The following is a 20,725-nucleotide window of genomic DNA, read 5'->3' as shown; positions in this document are numbered from 1 at the left end:
CACAGTCTAAGCTGATCTGATTACAACAGTACATGGTTTTAATGGGACTTAATTATCCACATCAAATGATATCTTAGCCACAGATGAAAACGTATCACCCTTTGGGCAAGCAACAGTGGGAAAAACTAATGATGTGCAGATGAAATTGTTTCCCCGCAACACATTATGTCAAAGCGCAGCAAAAGAAAATGCATTATCGCCCCGGTGCAGAAACACCCAAAGGTTGTTTGATGGTAGAATTTTGATTTTTGTTTATCTGCAAATTGAAGCAAATGTGGTGTTTTTGGAAAGAAGAGACTTTGAGGGGATTGCTTTTGTCTCTCGCTCAGAGTGGGAACTCTCAAACGCTTTGTTCTGTGGATTTTATGTGACATAACTGAATTCAAATCAATGATTTTCTTTTGATTAGGTGCTACTGGCAGCCACAGCCAGCCAGGGGAACATCAATGACTGTTTGTGTTTGTTTGCTGCCAACAGGACTCACGATAAAGACAGCGGTCCCCGGTATACTCGGCCATGCAGCGGCACACCGGCTGGTTCCCCTGAGTGACGTCGCACGTCCCCCCATTTAAACAGTAATTGTCACAAATCCTTTTCTCACAAAAAGGCCCTGAGAATCCGACAGGACAGCGGCACGTGGGCTTTCCTGAAAAGAAATATGAGCATAAAAGATTATTAGAGCACGGAAAGGTGGAAATCGGCAACGAACTGATGAATTCATCCGTCTCAGAACTGCTTTAGTTTGTTCCACAGAGCCAAAACTGCTGTGCACAAACATGACGCGTCCACGCGCTCCAAACTGCCTCGTGGCTGTAAACACACCTGAAAACACACCTACACAGATGCACTTCATATTTACATGGATATATAGGGCTGTGCAAAAGTCTTGAGCCTCACCTAATTTCTTTATAGAGAAAGAAATTATTCTTTTAATATTCTTTATATAGAGAAACTAACTTTTTCAAGTCATCTTGAGCAATAATTTCACACATCACATCACTGTAGCTGATGATTTTCAAAGGTTTATTTTCTTCGGTTTATTTGCTGAGCTGAAGATAAAGAAGATAAATAACTGAACCCTGTGAGACCCAACACATCACGAAATAGCCAGAAAATTCAGATTTTTTGGAACTGAGATGTTTATGAACCTTTATAACAAAATCCCCTTTTTTTGCTGTATCATCTTGTTTTTGATATCTTTTTATTATATATTTATTATATATTTTTGTTTCGCATTTAATACATTGGGTGTTTTTGCCCATAACACTTTGAGCCGGACAACATAGCACGGGCACTTTGTTACCAGCAGCTTTTAAACATTTAATTTGTTCAGAGCGGCTGTCAGCTATTCTTAATGAAGGGAAACAGGCAGAAAAATCTGAGGTACGGCAACAGAAGTAAGAACTGGACTGAATACTAACGGCAGCAGGTCAAAATTTGAATGGAGTGAAAGAAGCCTGGAGAACGATTCCTGCAGGCTACACGTAGACATTACGAGAAAGCAGGCTGCTGGGTGGAGACAACCTGTATGCTGTTAAGGCCTCGGGCCATTTTCTGGGTCACTTCTGTTGGTCTTACATCCTGTCTTCTATCTACTGTCCTAATGCAATAAAGTCTAAAAAGCCCCAAAACAGATATAACAGAAAACACAAGAAAACAAATATCGACTTTCAAGCTTGTTAAAATCGTACAAACTCTATTTCTGCCTCATATGCTGTATTTCCATGCATGTAGGGATGGCCATCGAGAACAGGTTTTTCTAGTGAAACGGCTCGCAGTAGTAGAGTAGAGCCTGTTTGCCTATTGATTCTCCGTATCGATTCCAGTTGGTGAGTCGGAGCAGGAAACAGTGGTGGAGCCTGCAGTGTGGATATAAACATTACTTTTATTTTTATTACACAGAGAGGCGAGAACACGATGGTGAAGTGCAAACTGCATCCAGGACAGAAACAACCACAGCATGCTGCTAACACAACTAGCACCTGCACAGACAGCATGCTAATGCTAAGCTAGGAGTGACTGCTGACCCCAGACCAGCAGCCACAGTTACAAAGATTGTATCAATGCCTCGGTGTGAAACTTTGTTACAATCCTCACACGTGGGTAAAAGAAAAAGCACAGACTGAAACGATCTTCACACAGACCGTACAGAAACGCGTGCTGCACCTTCTGATTATTTTTACAATTAGAGACGTGTGAGTGTTGAGAATTGCCTCCTTGTGCGGGTGATCTGAAACAGTAACCTTCCAATCATGCTCGCCGTTTGTATAACGGACAAGCGAGAGCAGGAAACAAGTTCAAGAAAAGGTAACAATTGAACACTACTTACACAGCACACAACCAAGTTGCCATGGATACAGGTCTCGCCATGTAGGTCACACTACACCACTTGGTAATTTCACACTCTACAGTTCTGTGCCTGGAATAATCTGACTGAAACGTCCAAAGGAAATCAATCTCTCCATTCGGATCTGATAACTCAATAACTGATGGGTTAAATCTTTCTGAGAAGGCCAAACGTCACAGCGATGAACTCAGCTGTTCTCTTCATCTCTGGAAAACTAAAACATTAGTTCAGGTTTTCACAAATACTGATGCCAACTGGTTTTGGATGTGTCAGCAAGCTGTAAGTTTTACAGACTTCTTATGTTTCTTGAATATTGAATATTATCTTATTATGGGATGCACAAATCAAACTGTTTCAGTGCTGTTATTTAGTAATACTAGCAAAAACCTTATGAAAGACATCACTAAAATGTTACAGGAACACAGAAAGTGAATAATACTCTTCTTGCCTATTCTTCTTATTATAAATGGCCAATGCAACTGTTACCATAGGAACATGGTAGTGTAAACACTGAAATGAGCTCAAACTTCCTGGTTCACCTTTTGCAATCGTGTCACTGCTATGCAGATGACACCCAGCTCTATCTGTCCATGAAGCCAGATAACACACACCAATGAGTTAAACTGCAGGAATGTCTTAAAGACATAAAGACCTGGATGGCCGCTAACTTTCTGCTTCTTAATTCAGATCAAACTGAGGTTATTGTACTCGGCCCTGAAAAGCTTAGAAATATAATATCTAACCAGATTCTTACTCTGGATGGCATTACCTTGGCCTCCAGTAACACTGTGAGGAACCTTGGAGTCATTTTTGACCAGGACATGTCCTTCAATGCACATATTAAACAAATATGTAAGACTGCTTTCTTCCATTTGTGCAACATCTCTAAAGTTAGAAATATCCTGTCTCAGAGTGACGCTGAAAAACTAGTTCATGCTTTTATTACTTCCAGGCTGGACGACTGTGATTCATTATTATCAGGAAGTCCTAAAAACTCCCTGAAAAGCCTTCAGCTGATCCAAAATGCTGCAGCAAGAGTCCTGACAGGGACTAGAAAGAGAGAGCAGATTTCTCCTGTTTTGGCTTCCTGTTAAATCCAGAATTCAAAATCCTGCTCCTCACATACAAGGTCTTAAATAATCAGGCCCCATCTTATCTTAATGACCTTGTAGTACCATATCACCCTATTAGAGCACTTCGCTCTCGCTCTGCAGGCCTACTTGTTGTTCCTAGAGTATTTAAAAGTAGAATGGGAGGCAGAGCCTTCAGTTTTCAGGCCCCTCTTCTGTGGAACCAGCTTCCAGTTTGGATTCAGGGGACCTGCCCGCCCCTCCCTCAGCCTGGTCCTGATGGAGGTCTTTTCCTGTTAAAAAGGAGTTTTTCCTTCTTGTTCATATGGAGTCGTTTGATGGTTGGTGTTTTCTCTGTTTTTTGTAGCACTTTGAGCTGACGGCCGTTGTGATTCGGTGCTACATAAATAAAACTGAATTGAATAGACGTCAACATTTATCTGCTGCACCAAGCATTTTAGACACTGACCATCTCAGGCCTGACTACAAACTGTGAATTCTGGGTAATTTAAGATCGTTTACAAAATGAAATAAATCCCTATTTATGGGATATTTCTTATTACTGTTACAAGTGTAATAAAAATACAAACAAAGGAGAATCATTGAAAAGAATACACTAAGCTGCAAACCTGCATCAGTGCTTTGATGCTGTGGTTTCTAGTTTCGGCGTTGCCTGCTTGTCCTAATCATTCACTCAGCTACAGGATGATTTCACTGGAAAAACAAAAACATCTGATGATATCACTGACGTCCATACTGAGAGGGGATTTTCTTCTTACTGTTGTTTCATAACAATGCCTGCAAATCATAATTTATGACATTTTGTTGTGTCCCATTAGTCAAATTAGGTGTCACTGACTGTTCTCATAGCGACACCAGCCTGATCGTGTCTTCACACCAAATATCAAGTTTTGGTTTGCCAGAGATGCAGACTGATGCTAATTTGTGCAGAGCAACGCAAACAGAGGCAAGTGTATCTGCACGAGTTCACCTCATTGGGCTGCAGACACCTGCGAGTTCTCCTGATAGGCTGACAATCAGAAATGAGGAACATCTTTACTGTCACGTTCTCTAAGGAGCTGCACCCACAAGAAGTGCTTTCAAACAGTGGACGAACTCTGGAGGAATTCCTGGTACATTAGTAAAAACAATGAGGACACTTTATTCACATGCTGATTACAAACGTACAGAAAAAATTAATGTTTAACAGAACCAAAAGAAAAAAATCAGGAAACAACAAAAAGCAGTAAATAAATGCCAAACGCTACAAAAAGGTTGAAGCACAGACACCAGAAACACAGGAAGTCACAAAGGAAACAAAGAGCAAACCAGCGGATCAGACAGAGTTAATTATTTCAACATTATGTGCAGTCTTAGTACTGCTGCTTATTTCTCAGTTTATGGCTGCAGATTACAGCTGTGAAGCCCTAAACTGGCTCTACTTAAAGATCAGAAGTTACTGTCACACGGCCTAATAAAGAAGACGTGGAAACACTTTGTGTTGTCAGCAGATCAAAGTGTAATTAACTGTATTGATTGAACAGGTATTCTTGTGTCTTTGTTCCAGCATCCAAACGAGCACAAACACAGACTCAGCAGCTTCCTCCTACACTTCAAATTAAGAGCAAAAACATTCATACAGTTTTTTCTTCACCCAAAGAAAACATCATAACATTAGTAACTTTACAGCTGGCTTTCATTTGTGACGAGGGTAACGAGCTGCATCTATAACCTGCCTCCACCAGCACACGTCTGTGTTGCACTTCCAATATGCTGCAAAGTTGTGACCATGTTGGTTGAGCCACGTCAAAATTAGAGCCGTGTTTGTGGCACAGAAACTCAACCTTTGCACCCCTCAAACACATCATCAAGTTGGCCGATGACACGACTGTGGTGGGTCCCATCTGCAAGAACGACGAGTGAGCATACAGAGAGGAGGTGCAGCAGCTAATGGACAGAGTCAACAACCCGTCTCTGAATGTGGACAAAACAAAGGATTCAGAAGAGCATAGAGGGATCACTGTCCACTAACCCTAACACTTAACATCGATGGATCCTCTGTGGAGGTCGTTAAAAGCACCAAATTCCTTGGTGTTCACCTGGCAGAGAACCTCTCCTGGTCCCTCAACACCAGCTCCATAACTAAGAAGGCCCAGCAGAGTCTCTACTTCCTGTGGAAGCTGAGGACAGCCCATCTCCCTCCATCCATCGTCACCACCTTCTACAGAGGGGCTCGAGAGCATCCTGAGCAGCTGCATCACTGTCTGGTTGCTAACTGCACTGTATCAGTACAGCAGCTGAGAAGATCACTGGAGCCTCTCTTCCCTCCATCACAGACACCTATCACACCTGCTCCATCCGCAAAGCCACCAGCATCGTGGAGGACCCCACACTCCCCTCACACACTCCCCTCACCCAGCTGCCTTCTGGAAAAAAGTACTGGAGCATCCAGGCCCTCACTGCCCGACCCAGGAACAGCTTCTTCCACCAAACCGTATGTCACACACACACACACACACACACACACACACACACACACACACACACACACACACACACACACACACACACTGTTGTATCTGTATTGTTCTGTTCTGCTCGGTGTTTCACTGCTTTTCATTCGTGTTTTGCAGTTTTTGCACACTTGCACTTCATGCAGTCCTGTGTTGACTGTCTGTTATACGTCATATGTAGCACCAGGGTGCTTCACTGTGCGCTGTGCCACTGCACATGGTGGAAATGACAATTTCCACCATGTGCTGGTTAGAAACAGAAGGGGAACACAGCACAGCTGAAAGCACTCAAGACTATAAGACAGAGAGGGGATATAACCTGAAACAAGAAACAGGAGAAACCCAACTATCCAAGTAAAACAGGAAACAGAAACTCTGCCTTAAAAACACACTAGAGTGAAGACTGGAGGGCACAGGGACAGAAAGGAGGTCAAAGGTTATCAATCCTACTCAAAGACTTTATCTGCAGCAGCACCAACATGACACAAAATCTAGCTGCTTGCTGACGATAACATGTTTTCCTGTAAACAAACAGGTTACAGTTTGTTGTCCAGAACTAGGAGCGTGCAGCCGCATGAACAGATGGAAAAAGGCCCCAGAACTCAAAAGAGATTGTTTACAATTCTATGCAGTAAATTTCTATCAACAGCTTGAGAAAAATATGCAAAATGTTTCAGTCAGAGAACCTGAGCCGTGCTTTCTGAACTGCAGATTCGAGTCATCTTCACGTCGTAGCAATTATCCAAACTACATCCTTTAACTGCATCCGTGTCCCTACTTTCCTGCTAATGGGCGGGAACACGAATCATTGAGTTGACATCACTTTAAAGAAAACACTTTACACTTTGGATGTTTGGCTTCAGGGAGTTTTGGATAACGAGAGCAGGCGAGAATCATAAAGGAAAGATCTGCCTGAAACCAACCGGCCTGACGGGGAGGAAATAAATGCAGCGGACAGTAACTGTGCTGGATCATACACAACCAGCTGGGCAGACAAAAAGTCTTGTACAAGTTACACAAATGTGTTTAGACAACTGTGATCCACAACTGTTATGATATATTTACTTTGTTTTGTTTGACACAGTATGAAGTTCTTGACTTTCATGTCACAGAGACACAGGTTTGTTTCAAACATGCTGCTGCCAAACCTTCCATTAAGATCCTGGTAAACCAGTCGAATCTGAAGGCAGAAATTCAAAGACACCTTCTTGTGTTTTTAAGGATGAGACTGGGAACGAATCCAGCCTCCAAACTGACCGAGTTTCCCTTTTTATCACCAAAGGAGATCCTGTTGGACAATAATCCATCCCTCTTTTTCCATTTAGAGCGATGCTTGCATGAGACGTGTGGTCAATGCAGTAAAACAGCACACAGTTAAATACAGCACACGTTTCCTCTGCCCACTAAAAAAGGAAAATCTCTTCACTATGCAAGCAGCATGAACGGGTCCGATCATCAATATTAACCATGAAAGACCCAAAACAATGTAACATTCACTACTTCATCTCTGTTACAGTTTTAATGAGCAGCAGTTATTTTACCATCTGCTGAAGTCACATTAAGCTGTAAGAAAACAACAAAAATACTGTTTTTGTAAACAAACATTTATTTCCTGTTAGATTATTAAATCCATGTAATTAATAAATATTTAATGAATTTAAACCACTTGAATAAAGATCTGCAATGAGAAATCACGCCACACCTTTGTCACAGCTTTCTTTCTACATTAGGCCAATAAACATGTTTCATTTTTTATCTGTATCTTTTTTTAAAAGCAACTTAACTACTATGATGTGGGCGTGATATACAAAGGCTTTTAAATCCAGGAAAGCTTATTTAACAGGTCTGTACGTCCTGCTTCAGTTTCACTGCTGACATCTCAGGAGAGCTCCTCAAAGGAGACCTTCACATGAAGGCTGGAGGCTCCTTTCAGAGCCGCATCAATGATAAAACTGCTCAACTGGCTTTTGCAATGCAGCCGAATCTGACCTGAAGAGAGGAAGCTGCATCGCTTTAAATGAAGACAAATGTGTCTGCGTGCCATCAAGCAGGGGTTTAAATCAAAACTGGTAAACAAAGAACATAAAGAATCCTGCAGCATAAACGTTCATATGAATTATTCTCCGTGCAGCGACTCAGAAACACGTCAAACATGTGAATCGTCCAAAGGAATCATGCAGTAAAGAGTTTTTGAAAGCACAGACGTACCCAGCGGCGAGCCCATGCAGGTGCCTCCGTTTAGGCAGTAGTCTGTGCAGTGGTTGACCTCACAACGCTCCCCTGAAAAGTCAGGCCAGCAGTAGCACCTCCAGTCTCCTTTCTCATTGGCTAAGCAGCGGCCTCCATTCTCACAGGGGGGGTGGCACAGTTCACCTTCACAGCGGCAAAGTTTGTATCACTTACTGCAGCGCCATGTGCACAGTCACGTGATATTTAACAGTGTTATGGAGCTAATGTGAGACAGCAACACGCACAGAATGCAGTTATCACCAGCGTGTTCACTAAACACATCGTGACGCTTCAGAAAGCTGCTCATTGTTATATATTCAAAGTCAATATTACTGTTAAGATACCTGAGACGTTGACATCATTGCAGGTGCCGTTCACCAGCACCTTCCCCTCTGGACAGGTGCACCTGGCACCAGTCGGGTTGAGCAAGCACATGAAATCACAGGACATTCTGGAGCATGGATTGGGTCCTGTGGAGAAACAACGGAGGAGATCATCTGTGATGCTGAACAAGAACAACTTCTCTTTCTGTGAAACATGCGGTTGTTCTTTTTTAATAGAGCTATTGAAGTGCTGTAGGCTTTAGAGGCACAGCACATGAATCATTTACACATGCATCTTCACATTGAATAATCAAAAGCTGAGAAATAACTGTATAACTGATGTGTCACCTTTAGAAGGGCTGCTTTTAGCAGAGAGGACGACATGTTCATGTTGTGAATCAAACTGCTTTAACTGAAACAGGCAAACACAACTCAACATAATGTTTGAATCAAGCTGCTGTCAGAGGTTCACATCCACTCATCGTGAGCATGAATGTCCTCTACATGCACCCTCATTAAAACTGGGTTTGCGCCACTCTTCTTCACAGTTCGTTTGAATTGGTTGGTTTTTTGGGTCGGACCTGGTGTTCACCCTGCTTCATCCCAAAACCAGCTCTGATCAGTGTCCTGTTCAGGTTTCAGCCGTCTCGCTGTCAGTCTGAGGGAAGCCCTTCAGGTTTTTTATTGTCATATCCACAGAAACGTGAATGAAATTCTTCTTTTGGTGCCAAACAGAAAGATGCATGTATAAAACTAATAACTATAATAAATGATCATTTAAAAACAACAGAAACAATTATAAAGAACTACAGTTAGTACAATAAAGGAAATACAATATAAATCGAAGATAGAAATAAAATAAGAAGAATCTGAGCTGCAGGGCAAATGTACATATTTATCCAATCTATGCTACGTCAGCGTGTAGGCGGGGTCTTTGATGGAGGCAGCTGTGGACTGATGGTAGATCCTCTGCAGAGAGGGTGCTGGAGTCCTAATGATGTTTTTGGCAGTCTTCAGCACTCTGTGCAGGTGCAGCGGTGTTACTGCACCACACGGTGATGCAGCTGGTCAGGATGGCCTCAATCATGCAGCTGTAGAAGCTCCTCAGTCTGCTCCATAAATGCAGCCGCTGATGGCCCCTCGAAACCCGCTGTGTGGTGTTAAATGCTCCTCCCTGCTCAGGTAGGTGGAGAGCCCATGTTTGTAGTAATGTTAGCTGAAGTTACCAATCCTGGCAGACCGGGGCGCAGTTTGTAGACAGAAGACGGAAGCATCGGAGACACAGAGAGGTCACCCAGGGATGTGACCTGGTCCTGCTGACTCACGAGGGCTGATCTTCCTCGGTGCTCCCAATAACTTACTTATATGCAACTGTTTGAACTGACGATCATGGAAATGTCTCCAAGAGACTTTCTCATTTTGTGTGAATCTAAAACTGTCCTTCATGCTGTTCTGTCAAACAAATCCTGCTGCACACCGAGCAGAACGAACCCTGAGATCCATTTACTGGTTTAAGAGAGTTTATTTATATATTCAGTTTAAAGGATGACGATAAAAGAGAGAAATCAAAATCTCTGCCATCTCTTACATATCGAGCCTTTGTGTCTTAGCTACTTGCAAGCTAAGCACATGTTGTGCCCTCAGACTCCACAGTGTACACTAATGAGTCTGTAGGGAGGAACAGCTGTCGTTTAAGTGAAAACCTGACCGAGGCTGAGCTCTCTCACGCTTTCTCATCATTAACACCAGAGATGGAACCAATAACTGCCATGCTTTATCACCTGGAGGAAGTGAGAGGACGGACGTGGCTGTATTGATCAGAACAGTGCGACCGCTCTTGCTCTTGACGAAGGCGGTCACACTTTCCTCCTCCTCCTCCTCTCCCTGAGCTTCCCTGCTTAGCCTCTTGTGTCCTTGTCTAGTCTCGTGTTTTTTGTATTACTTTCCCTGAACACTCTCTCACAGTCTGTTCTCTAAAACCTAAAAGAGGAATTATGGATTTGATCAACTGCTCCCTAAATGCAATCGACACCCCTTTCTCAACGAGAAGTCTGGGCTCGGGTGAGCCTGAGTGCTGAAGATATCTACCTATGAACCATGATAACAGGGTTCTGGCTGATCGGAGCTGGCTTGGCCCTGACTTATCGAAGAATTAAGGAAGCGGAACCGGCTGTTCAAACCCCCACAAGGCTGCCCGCTGGGATTGAAACAATGGGAGAGGCGTGAGTTTCTCAAAAAAAATTGGATCACATCTTGGGGAAGCACACTGTGGTCGTGAGTTCTCAGAAATCGGCTCCTTGAGCACAAGAAATGAGCGCAAGTATGGAGAAGCTCGCGGCTCTCCAACGGGAGATTGAGAGACCAGTGTTGGACTGTAGAACTGCTTTGAAATTCATATGAGCTGTTCGCTTTTTACCATCACATGAAGTGATGGTAAAAAGCACCATCACTTCATGCGGACACCCTCTCGGCGCCAGCTGCAGTCGCAAGGCTGGAGCCGAACAACAACACCCTGATAACGACTGTGTTGAGTCTGTTCTTCCCATCCATGCAAGGCCACCTGGGTTGGCTGGCAGACTGTTTACTTAGCCTGGCAGGGCGAAGGACACTGTCTCAGCTGAACTCTGGACACGCACACATACATATACACTGATATGCACACACTCATCCCCCCCTCCCTTTCCAAACGCCTTCGATGCTTGTTGCCTCCTGGGAACACGGCGGGTCTGAGCCCGCGCTGGATGGTAGCGCTGGGCAGGATGGCTGCTGTGTTTGCTTCGGATGACTCCTCACCCCCCACCTGACCCTGTGGCTGGTCACGTGCTCCATAATGTTGTGCTGTGGACATTTATGTGCTTTTCTGTGCAGAGGAGTTTTTTTGTTTCCTGTTCTCATGCTGTCCTCCCAGGAGCCCAGCATGAGCAGAGGTCTCTTTATTCCTCTTGTACTTTCCCATTGTAGTGTATATTTCAGTGTTTTTCTGTAACGCTACCGATCTCCGACCTGTATCCCCATGTGATGGGGGGAAAGGGGGGGTATGTGTCCTATTTCACTGCAGGGCAACCTGCACGTGGCGAATAAAGCCTTGATTGATTGAACAGGTTAGTGGTTTATGTTGCACACGTGAAACACGCAGCTAAATATCATTTATATCTATAAAGCATCGTTTCACAATATTAGTCCAGTTGTTTCGTTAAAATATGTAGAATTAAACTTTTTATCAAAAACCTAATTGTTCACTAATCATAAATTTATCTTAATCCACAGTCCTGCATACTGCATGACTCCAGTTTTCATCATCATCATGGTTTATTTATATAGCACTTTAAAAACACACAAGGCCGACCAAAGTGCTGAACAATAGAAACATAATAGATACCATAAGAATAATAAATACGATAAAATAATAAACATAGCGAAAACAATAAAATATAAGTAAATACAAGTCAGTCAACCACTGAGTGAAAGCCAGTGAATAAAAATGTGTTTTCAATCTGGATTTAAAAACCAGCACTGATGTCGATCGCCTAATGTGAAGAGGAAGATTATTGCAAAGCTCAGGAGCCACGATAGAGAACGCTCGGTCTCCTCAGTGATTTGGGGACTGAGAGCAACAGCTGACCGGAGCGAACGAGTGGGGACGAAGAGCTTCAGCAGATCAGACAGATACGCAGGTGTTATTTAAAGAAACCAATAAAAGAAATGAATCCTAAATTCAATTGGTTTTGTTTGTTTGTGGCAAACTGCATTACATCCTAATATGTCAAATAACATTAATAATAAAACTGATACCAGATAAATAAAATGGATTGATCGAATTTTAATGAAATAATGACTTTTTCACTGTTGAGCGTCGCTCAGCTGCTCACAGTGAATAATATCATTTATAGTTTGCTCTATAAAACAGCTCCACATGTTTCACTCGGCACAGTTTTTAAAACGATCTCTCAGGTTTGCTGAATATTCGTCTTTAGCTTATTTGTCAGACGTGCAGCAGGTGGATGAATTTCTGAGCTGATGTCTCTTCACCACATTCATGTTACTTTTCCAGGGTCAACGTGTCGCCGTGAACAGACCAACGTTAGCCAAATGGGACATTTAAAAGTTGTCAGCCAGATGTTAAAGTAAACAAGCAACAAAGCATCCAGAGAGAGATTTTATCTGATAGTTTCATGAAACAGCACAAATAGAGAAACGTGTTTCTATTTGTTGTACACACACATTTCTAACCTTATATTTAATGTTTGATGACTCTCAGAGTTCCCTGAGGGAGGCTGGTTCCTCTAAAGTCTGTGTGATGGTCAAATTTAGGATAGTGCCTGGAGCCCTCTTATAGCTGTGTGGAGATGCAGAGGGAACTGGAACTGTACGTTGTTGTCACATTGTTTATATAATGTGGTCTGGACATCAGCGGCCCTTCAACATCCACACATCCATCACTGAAACCTTAAAGTTTTATTAAAACTCCTCCCGTACTGGTTGGAACAGCTGGACCTCACCTCTCACACACACACACAATAAATGATTGTTGTTATGTTTATCATAAACCTAAATATCGTGCTACTGCTGTCAGTCCAGTATGTGTGGTTGGTTACCAACTGCTGATGGTTGCATTTATTATTCGCCTCGTCTGCTGCTCTAGTCGTTCATTCAGAAATATGATCGGTGGCTGTTTGTGTGTGTTTGTGTTTATAAGAAGTCTTTAGAACATCAAAGGAACAAATAATAACAATAGAACTGAATTACAAACACAATTACCAAGTAAATAAGTAATCAAACTTCAACTGACTGAACAGCGTTTCCTCTTCTGCTCTAAAGGGACATTTTACAGATAAACAGTGAACATCAGGGCAGCTTACCGTCCTGCTGTTTGTAACGGTGGGAGATGAAAACATTAGTGGGCTTCTCCACCCCCAAACTGAGAAACTCCACAGCCTGTTTCCCATACTTGTGAATCTTGAAGACCTCGTGTTTTAACCCAGTTCCATAAATGTAGTCCTCAAATATATCGATTCTGTACGGCTGGGAGATTCCTAAACATCCAGCAGAGAAAAAAGAGCAGATAAAATCAGGTTTCTGCAGCTTTGGGATTATAAAGTTTATATCCTGAGGTGCCCAGACGAAGGACGACTGTGTTGTGTAAGAGGATTGGTGCTAACAGACACTGTTTAGAACCTTAACCTTGTGCCACATAAAAGCAATGTTAATCTGGCAATTATTTGATAAATAAAGTTGAGAAAAACAAAGAGAAGCATGAAACGAATTTGTGTAGATGAAAAAGTTTTCCATTTGTGTTTACCGTGTCTGTCGCTGATTGTCACCAGAGGGTCCGAGCCATCCAATCTCATGCTCCCTATCTGCGAGAGCTCAGGATCAGCCCAGTAAATACGCTGGTTGAAATAATCAATGGCCAGCCCTGTGGGAGGATGAAGGTAAGAGATTCATTTACCTGACAAATTACACAGAGATCACTGTGGAGTCCCTCAGAGGAGGAGACCTTAAGGTCAGGACGGTTCCAGCACCAACGTTTCTCCGTCCGGTTGTTTCTATTCAACAGCTTGTGTTTAAAATCCTGAGAAAGGACGGCGCCTTTTGATCACGATGAGCTTTTTTACAATTCTACTGTTTCCCAGAAGTCTGACCGTATAATTGAGCACCAGGCTGCAGCATTTAAATAGCTGATGATGAATTCCTCTTTGTGTGACCAAGACAGATCATAGCATCCTTGAATTTAAGGAGGCCAAAGCAGCTCTTCAAAACTAGATCAGCACTAAGTGCTTCCCTACAGGCGTACAACACATCCCGAGCAGCTGTACGCTGCTGCGTGTGCGCTGATTTGGATGGAGATATATATAAATATATATACATATATATATATATATATATATATATATATTAGGGGTGCAACGATATTCGTATCGATATTGAACCGTTCGATACAGTGCTTTCGGTTCGGTACGCATATGTATGGAACAATACAATTTTTTTCAATTTTTTTTTTCTTTCAATTTTTCAATTTGTTTTTTTTTTTTTGTGTCCCGTTTGGATCTATAGCCATCAGAATTGTTGTCTTGAGGCCAAGAAAGATGCCAAGAGGATTTATTTTAAGTGGATCATCATATTGGTCCATTTGATTGACCTTTATTATAATTATGAATTTATTTTATTTTCAGTTGCAAACGGGACAGACATGACTGTGGGATAGGACAGGGGGAAAGAATGAAAGAAAGAGAGGGAGAGAAAGAAAGAAAACCAAAGGGGAGAAAAAAAAAAGAACAATACAAAATTTGTAATTTATTTTATCAACTTTCCTTCTGACGATCCTGTCTGTGTTGAGCGCTCAGTGAATCTGCATTTGACTACTCCGCCTAGGCTCGACAGTGCAGCCTAGGCGGAGTAGTCGAACGCAGATTCACTGAGCGCTCAACACAGACAGCATCGTCAGAAGGAAGAGCGCAGGGCAAGCTAGCGAGACAGAAGTGGACCTCCCCACCCTCATTCAGATCTGGCGTTTGGAATTATTTTGGTTTTCATGTGACGTATGACCCTGAAGGTAAGCGAGTCATGGACTAAAGTAAAACAGTATGTTGGATGTGCCATGCAATGCTCAATTACATGGGTGGGAGCTAGTGTGTTAGCGCAGTTAGCTCGTTAACGTGTTGGCCGTCTAGCCCCTCTGTATAGGGTAGCTCGTTAACGGAGATTTGCCGTGTTGTGGCGTTAAGGTTATTTCAACGAGATTAACCTGAAAGCACTAGTGGGAACACAACGAATATGACTGCACATTTACGCCGACATCATCCTAGTGCAAAGACAAAAACAAGCATGCATGCTACAAACTTTAGCCGAGTCATTTAGACAGCTGTTAGCACAGGATTCTCCTTATGGAGACCTGATATGTTTAATATGCTGCTGAGAATATAGCCCAGAAGAAGCGGATAGTATAGCTTTTATTTTGGAAAGAGACATTTCTCTGTAATAAACTCTCTTTTCCAAAGATGAGTGATTCCTCAATCAGATACAGGGCTCGCAATATCGCTAGCCCGACGTCCCGGGGCTATCTCTCCCCTGCCTGTCGGGCTATTGTAGGAAGGAAAAATATATGTCAATGCTTTTGCATTCTTTCAGAAATGTAGCTGGGTAATTATGTCATTGGGTGAGCCACTGTCAATATGTGACATATTGAAGTCGCGTTTGAATTTGCGCTTGTTTTTTTGCTTTCACTTTGCAATCGCGCGAACTGTGTATAGAGAGCGACAGCACTGATCTGTGAGTGATGATAATTTGTGCACCAATTCCTCTGACATCGTCTTATTAATCGTTAGCTTACTATGCAAACATGACAAGTGAAATCTCCCGCAGCTTAAACATGTGAGAGGTTGATCGCGCAGAGAATCGCTGAGCTTATGTGAGTGCGGCAGGATATATATTTCACTACGATGACCTGGATGATTGAGAACCTTCACAGACAGATATATATTTTAGTTCTGCTGAGCCAAAGAAAAGCTTACCACAAAACGGAAAAGTTATGACAAATCAGACTATAAGGCAAAAAGAAAGTGCAGCTTTATGGTTTCATGGACAAAAGAATTTCTGTGGCTGCAATATGACGAGCTAAAAAACAACACGCACAAGGGTTAGGGTTAAATTTAAAAACTGTACTTTTGTGTTAAAATATATATTTATAATTTTAATAAATGACAAATTAAAAAGGCATGAACATTTTTTTTTGTATCGAAAAAATATCGAACTGTGACACCAAAGTATCGAACCGAACCGAACCGTGAATTTTGTGTATCGTTGCACCCCTAATATATATATATATATATATATATATATATATATATATATATATATATATAAAAAAAACACCCAGCACGCCCCTGCGGGCGGTTTATCCTTCAAGCTCGGGTCCTCTACCAGAGGCCTGGGAGCTTGAGGGTCCTGCGCAGTATCTTAGCTGTTCCCAGGACTGCGCTCTTCTGGACAGAGATCTCCGATGTTATTCCCGGGATCTGCTGGAGCCACTCGCCTAGCTTGGGAGTCACCGCACCTAGTGCTCCGATTACCACGGGGACCACCGTTACCTTCACCCTCCACATCCTCTCGAGCTCTTCTCTGAGCCCTTGGTATTTCTCCAGCTTCTCGTGTTCCTTCTTCCTGATATTGCTGTCATTCGGAACCGCTACATCCATCACTACGGCCGTCTGCTTCTGTTTGTCTACCACCACTATGTCCGGTTGGTTAGCCACCACCATTTTGTCCGTCTGTATCTGGAAGTCCCACAGGATCTTAGCTCGGTCGTTCTCCACCAGCCTTGGGGGCATCTCCCATTTTGACCTCGGGACTTCCAGGTTATACTCGGCACAGATGTTCCTGTACACTATGCCGGCCACTTGGTTATGGCGTTCCATGTATGCCTTGCCTGCTAGCATCTTGCACCCTGCTGTTATGTGCTGGATTGTCTCTGGGGCATCTTTACACAGCCTGCACCTGGGGTCTTGCCTGGTGTGATAGACCCCAGCCTCTATGGATCTTGTACTCAGAGCTTGTTCTTGTGCTGCCATGATTAGTGCCTCTGTGCTGTCTTTCAGTCCAGCTTTGTCCAGCCACTGGTAGGATTTCTGGATATCAGCCACCTCCTCTATCTGCCGGTGGTACATACCGTGCAGGGGCCTGTCCTTCCATGATGGTTCCTCGTCTTCCTCCTCTTTCTTGGGTTTCTGCTGCCTGAGGTATTCACTGAGCACTCGGTCAGTTGGGGCCATCTTCCCAATGTATTCTTGGATGTTCGTTGTCTCATCCTGGACTGTGGTGCTGACACTCACCAGTCCCCGGCCCCCTTCCTTCCGCTTAGCGTACAGGGTGCTGGACTTGGGGTGAAACCCTCCATACATGGTAAGGAGCTTTCTTGTCTTTATGTCAGTGGCTTCTATCTCCTCCTTTGGCCAGCCTATTACCCCAGCAGGGTACCTGATCACGGGCAGGGCGTACGTGTTGATGGCCCGGATCTTGTTCTTACCATTCAGCTGACTCCTCAGGACTTGCCTGACCCTCTGCAGGTACTTGGTGGTTGCAGCCTTTCTAGCGGCCTCTTCATGGTTCCCATTTGCCTGCGGGATCCCCAGGTACTTGTAACTGTCCTCTATGTCTGCAATGTTGCCTTCTGGTAGTTCAATCCCCTCAGTTCTGACTACCTTCCCTCTCTTTGTTACCATCCGACTACACTTCTCCAGTCCGAACGACATTCCAATGTCATTGCTGTATAGCCTGGTAGTGTGGATCAGTGAATCGATGTCTCGTTCACTCTTGGCATACAGCTTGATGTCATCCATGTACAGGAGGTGGCTGACAACTGCTCCGTTCCGTAGTCGGTATCCGTAGCCAGTCTTGTTAATGATCTCACTGAGGGGGTTCAGGCCTATGCAGAACAGCAGTGGGGACAGAGCATCTCCTTGGTAGATCCCGCACTTGATGGTGACTTGTGTTATGGGCTTGGAGTTGGCCTCTAGTGTTGTACGCCACATCCCCATTGAGTTCCTGATGAAGGCTCTTAGGGTCCCATTGATCTTGTACAATTCTAGGCATTCCAGTATCCAGCTGTGGGGCATTGAGTCATAGGCCTTCTTGTAATCAATCCAGGCAGTGCACAGGTTGGTCAGTCTGGTCTTGCAGTCTCGGCTGACTGTTCTGTCTACCAGTAGCTGGTGTTTTGCACCTCTGGTATTCTTGCCAATTCCTTTCTGTGTCCCACTCATGTATTGACCCATGTGCCTGTTCATCTTAGCCGATATGATGCCTGACAGGAGCTTCCATGTAGTACTGAGGCAGGTTATTGGTCGGTAGTTGGAGGGGACCGGTCCCTTCTTGGGGTCCTTGGGGATCAGGACCGTCCGACCTTCAGTTAGCCATTCCGGGTGTCTCTCGTTAACTAGCAGCTGGTTCATTTGTGCTGCCAGACGCTCGTGGAGTGCAGTCAGCTTCTTCAGCCAGTAGGCGTGAACCATGTCGGGCCCTGGTGCTGTCCAACTTTTCATACTGGAGACCCTTTCTTGGATATCTGCCACTGTGATGGTTACTGGACCCTGTTCAGGGAGGTCGCTGTGGTCTGCCCTCAGATCCACTAGCCACTGAGCATTGCCATTATGGGTTGCGTCCTTCTCCCATATGCTCTTCCAGTATTGCTCCGTCTCCAGCCTTGGTGGTGCTGTTCTCTTATTATTGTTCCCTTGCCACTGAGAGTACACCTTTGCTGGTTCTGTGGAGAACAGCTGGTTTATTTTCCTGCCTTCTATCTCTCTGGTGTACCTCCTCAAGCGGCTGGCCAAGGCTGTGAGTCTTTGCTTGGCAGTTTCCAAGGCCTCAGGTATGGACAGCTTGCTGTATTTCTTATGCACCTTCTTTGTCGCACCTTTCTGCAACTCTGTTAGTTGGCTAACCTCCCTCCGTGCTACTTTGATCTTGCCCTCTAGCCTTCTTCTCCATGGAGGGTACTGCCCCTTGTGGCTGTTCAACTTGTAGCCAAGCATCTCACTGATCACTGCTGCCATATTGTAGATCAGCCTGTTAGTGTCAAGGCAAGAAGGCATCGGTGGGCAAGAGATGAAAACAGGGCGTTGTTGGAATGCTACTACGCAAGTAACCCCGGCGGAAGGGGCTACATGAATAGGATGACGGACCTATGGATATATATATATATATATATATATATATATATATATATATATATATATATATATATATATATATATATATATATATATATAAAAATAAATAAATATATATAAATAAATAAATAAATATATAAATAAATAAATAAATAAATAAATATATATATAAATAAATAAATATATATATCCATTTGATTCTTTAGAATAACAGACAGTCTGCATGCGGAACTTTATTTCATATATAACTGCAAACGTCACGTGACGCTGCAGGCGAAACACATCGTGTGTGTAAGTGTTACACATGTTGGCAGAACATTGTTAGTTAATCAGGTATTTATTAGCTGCCTCAATAACAAACACGAGTTTATATTGAAGCTCTGCTATGTGGAATTTGCACGTTGTGCATCAAATGTGTGTTTACTGCACAAATAAAGAAGGTGCAGATATCAGCCCAACGACACCGTGCTGTGTTACTTTTTATCTTTATTTTTATGATCGTTCAATCATTTCAGTAACTGGAAATTAAATAGTTATTGAATAATTATTGATGGACAGGTATTGGCCAGAGATATCAGAACACACAAAGTCCATTCATAAAATTCACAACATTTCATATGACTTCAAAATTAATGATGAACTTTTTAAAAAATGTGGTTCAACAAAAGGAATAAACGAGCCACCCACCAGTGGGTCTCCTCAGGTTTTTGTCCAGCATCACTCTGCGCAGTGAGCCATCCATGGCTGATTCCTCGATCTGAGAATGATCACCGATCACGCTCCAGTACATCATTCTGCGAGGAACCAAAATCAGCTTCAACAAATATGCATTTATTTTACAGATACATGCTCAGTATCACAGCTACTGCAACCAGCACGTTTCTGTGTTGATGTCATGTTTTACAGTTATAATAATATTAAAAAGTAAACAGGTTATTTTTTAACACAGCGTCAGGAGCTGAGACGATGAGGAAAACCAAAGACTCGTTAGCAGAGCGACGTGTCACAGCTGTGCGCCGCTTTGTCGTTGTTGTAACACCTTTGTTGGAGCAGGTCTGGCGAGTTTAAGTGATGTAAGAGGAAATGTAACCGATTACTCTGCCGAGCGGAGCAGCTGAGTAATTAATAACATGCTACTGAGTATTATGTAATGTGAAATTGATTACGTTTTCGAAAACAGCGGCTCGTTACAGGATTAAATAATGGTGCTCTGGCAGAAACATCTGTGAAGTTGAATATTGTGTGATGTGTACTTACCCCCTGGTGGGGTTGACGGCGATGGCGTACGGCTCTCCAGATATATCAGTAATCAGGCGGGTGCAGTTCGGTCCTTTAAGTTGGCCCACATTTATGGAATATCGTAATTTAGTCCAGTGGGCTGTGTAATAACTAAACCAGTGCATCCGGGAGTGATCGGTCCAATAAATGTTTCCTGTAATCCAGTCAGCAGAAATATCTCGGGGTCGCCGGAAGTCTGAGCACTGCAACCGATAAGAGTCACACCGTCAGGCGCTCGTGCACACGCTGATTCAAAGTGAGACGTAGCGGTGCAGTATACGAAACTAAAACACAGATT

The 20,725-nt window shown here is 43.3% G+C and overlaps 1 protein-coding gene across 3 annotated transcripts in view; it reads right to left on the bottom strand.

Annotated features, from left to right (window-relative positions):
* lrp1bb (low density lipoprotein receptor-related protein 1Bb) overlaps positions 1-20,725 on the bottom strand; it is a 296,012-nt gene that overhangs the window by 8,762 nt on the left and 266,525 nt on the right. For all 3 annotated transcript variants that reach the window (XM_085384593.1, XM_085384594.1, XM_085384595.1), the window contains 7 exons: positions 20,407-20,630; positions 19,837-19,943; positions 13,782-13,898; positions 13,342-13,515; positions 8,504-8,629; positions 8,139-8,303; positions 485-646 (listed from right to left, as the gene is read on the bottom strand). In XM_085384593.1, the coding sequence (XP_085240719.1) occupies positions 485-646; positions 8,139-8,303; positions 8,504-8,629; positions 13,342-13,515; positions 13,782-13,898; positions 19,837-19,943; positions 20,407-20,630 (1,075 nt within the window). The remainder of the gene's footprint in view (positions 1-484; positions 647-8,138; positions 8,304-8,503; positions 8,630-13,341; positions 13,516-13,781; positions 13,899-19,836; positions 19,944-20,406; positions 20,631-20,725) is intronic.

This window comes from Rhamphochromis longiceps, linkage group LG16 (assembly GCF_057381845.1).
Source record: "Rhamphochromis longiceps isolate RC_006_pf linkage group LG16, R_longiceps_female_GT1.1, whole genome shotgun sequence".
Lineage (NCBI taxonomy): Eukaryota > Metazoa > Chordata > Actinopteri > Cichliformes > Cichlidae > Rhamphochromis > Rhamphochromis longiceps.
The sequence above is the reverse complement of the archived record's forward strand: the minus strand, read 5'-3'. Positions and strand labels throughout refer to the sequence as shown.